The sequence below is a fragment of the Scomber japonicus genome, chromosome 20, assembly GCF_027409825.1.
Source record: "Scomber japonicus isolate fScoJap1 chromosome 20, fScoJap1.pri, whole genome shotgun sequence".
Taxonomy (NCBI): Eukaryota; Metazoa; Chordata; class Actinopteri; order Scombriformes; family Scombridae; genus Scomber; species Scomber japonicus.
This window is the reverse complement of record NC_070597.1, coordinates 15,675,163-15,677,062: the sequence shown is the minus strand read 5'-3', so window position 1 is coordinate 15,677,062 and position 1,900 is coordinate 15,675,163. Positions and strand designations below refer to the sequence as shown.

General features: G+C 41.2%; 1 protein-coding gene across 1 annotated transcript; it reads right to left on the bottom strand.

Moving 5' to 3' along the window:
- Window positions 1-943: 943 nt before the first annotated feature.
- LOC128381666 (putative surface protein SACOL0050) lies at window positions 944-1,900 on the bottom strand. The gene is made up of 2 exons (XM_053341710.1): window positions 1,868-1,900; window positions 944-1,738 (listed from the first exon to the last, which is right to left on the bottom strand). Exons 1-2 carry the CDS (start codon window positions 1,878-1,880, stop codon window positions 1,143-1,145), a joined length of 609 nt encoding a protein of 202 aa, XP_053197685.1. The 5' UTR covers window positions 1,881-1,900; the 3' UTR covers window positions 944-1,142.

Here is a 1,900-nt window from a genome sequence, read left to right as displayed (position 1 = left end):
CATAGTCTCACAAATATCTCACTTGAAACTATTAGATATAGTACGCCAGCCTACATTTAGAAAGATTTGTTCTTTACACAAAGCATCTTTAATTTTTTAACAGGGGACTATTAGAGTGTATTTCATTTCTTGAATATTACATCTCTCTCATCAACATGAAGAGGTGCCTGCAAATTTTGGGTGTGTAGTTGAGTGTTCATTAATGACTTTGCTGCCGTATGAGGTCTTTGATATATTCATTGTTGGAAATGTTTATTTTACAAATATCTTGCTGGAGGTTTGATATGATGACTTAAGGCAGGCATGTCCAATGCGAACACATCCAGGCATGTTACCTCTGTGCTCTGGAGAATTTGTTTTTTAAATTTGATTAAGTTTGGTGTCATGATGCCGTTATACATTGCCACTCACTATGGTATGTTTCATTGCAAACCAAGGACCATTCAATTCAATTCAGTTCAGTTCAATTTTATTTACATAGTGTCAAATCACAGCATAAGTTATCTTAGGGCAGTTTTAACGTAGAGCTAGATCTAGACTGTACTCTATTTTACAGGGACCCAAAATTTCCACCATGAGCAAGCACTTGGCAACAGTGGCAAGGAAAAACTTCCCTTCAATGGGAAGAAACCTTGAGCAGAACCGGGCTCTAGGTGGTTGGCCATCTGCCTTGACCGGTTGGGTTGGGTTGGTGTCTGTCATCATTGTTGGTGTCAGAAAATTTACCTCAACATTTGTGTCATTTCCTGCTTCTCCTATCCTATTTTTCATTGTCTTACCATGTCTGCTTCCTAGATCCTGTAGGCCTAAGGTCTTCCTTTCTTACCTGCTGGATGACTTACTTGGATTTGGGAGTTTTACCATGGAGCTAAGCTCTTTTGTTTTATTATTGTCATTTTTAAAAGAGTGATAAAGTCGAGTGTCATTTGCAGTATTTTCATTTGGACGTATTTCTCAGTCAAACCTATGTAGATGGGGAGTTACAGTCACTGTTTGTGTCAGTCATAATTGTTTGTGTCAAAAAAGGCATCTCAACTTTTCAATAATTTTCTGCCCAAACTCCTGATTAATTGCCCTAACTTGACCTTTTTCTGGATCCACTAGGCAGTGGGTCAACAACCTCAGCTGCTGAGGTGATGACTTCAACGACAATATTTGACAATATTTTCAATATTGTCATAGTCATCGTCAGAGCTGCTGTCTGCAAACTCGTCCCACCACCGCACGCATTTACTGCTTCTGTCTTTATCTTCTTCGGGATCCTCTTCCCTTGATCTTTTTCGGGATCCACTTCGCAATGGGTCTTCAACCTCAGCAGCTGCATCATCAGTGTCAAAGTCATCATCGTCCAAGTCATCGTCATCGTCACTGTCATAGTCAGAGTCAGAGGCACTGTCGGAGCTGCTGTCAGCAAACTCGTCCCACCACCGGTAGCGTTTGCTGCTTCTCTCCTCTGATTCGTCTTCGTCCTCCTCTCTTGGCCTCCTCCTAGATCCTCCAGGCAGTGGGTCTTCTAAACCCAGGTTGACTTCCATCCCAACTTGAATCGGAGCACCAGCATCTTCTATGTTGTCAACATTGTCAATAACATTGTCGATATTGTCATTGTTGAGAATGACGCCAAAAAACATCTCTAGCCCATGGTTTAAAAGGAGGTCCCTCCAGTCCATCATCACCATGTGGAACGGTCGTACTTCTGGCTGATCTCCATCTGGATATTCAGGAAGTGTTCTTGGCCCTGTAAGATCATTTAGACATTTATGTTTTACCATTATCATTCATAAAATTAAAACGGCTTGTAGCTTATAGCTTTTAGAAAGGCCACACATTAGAGATGTCTGTGTGAAATAAAGAACCAACTACTTACGATTTTGACCCATGTAGCTTCTGTCTCCTCCTC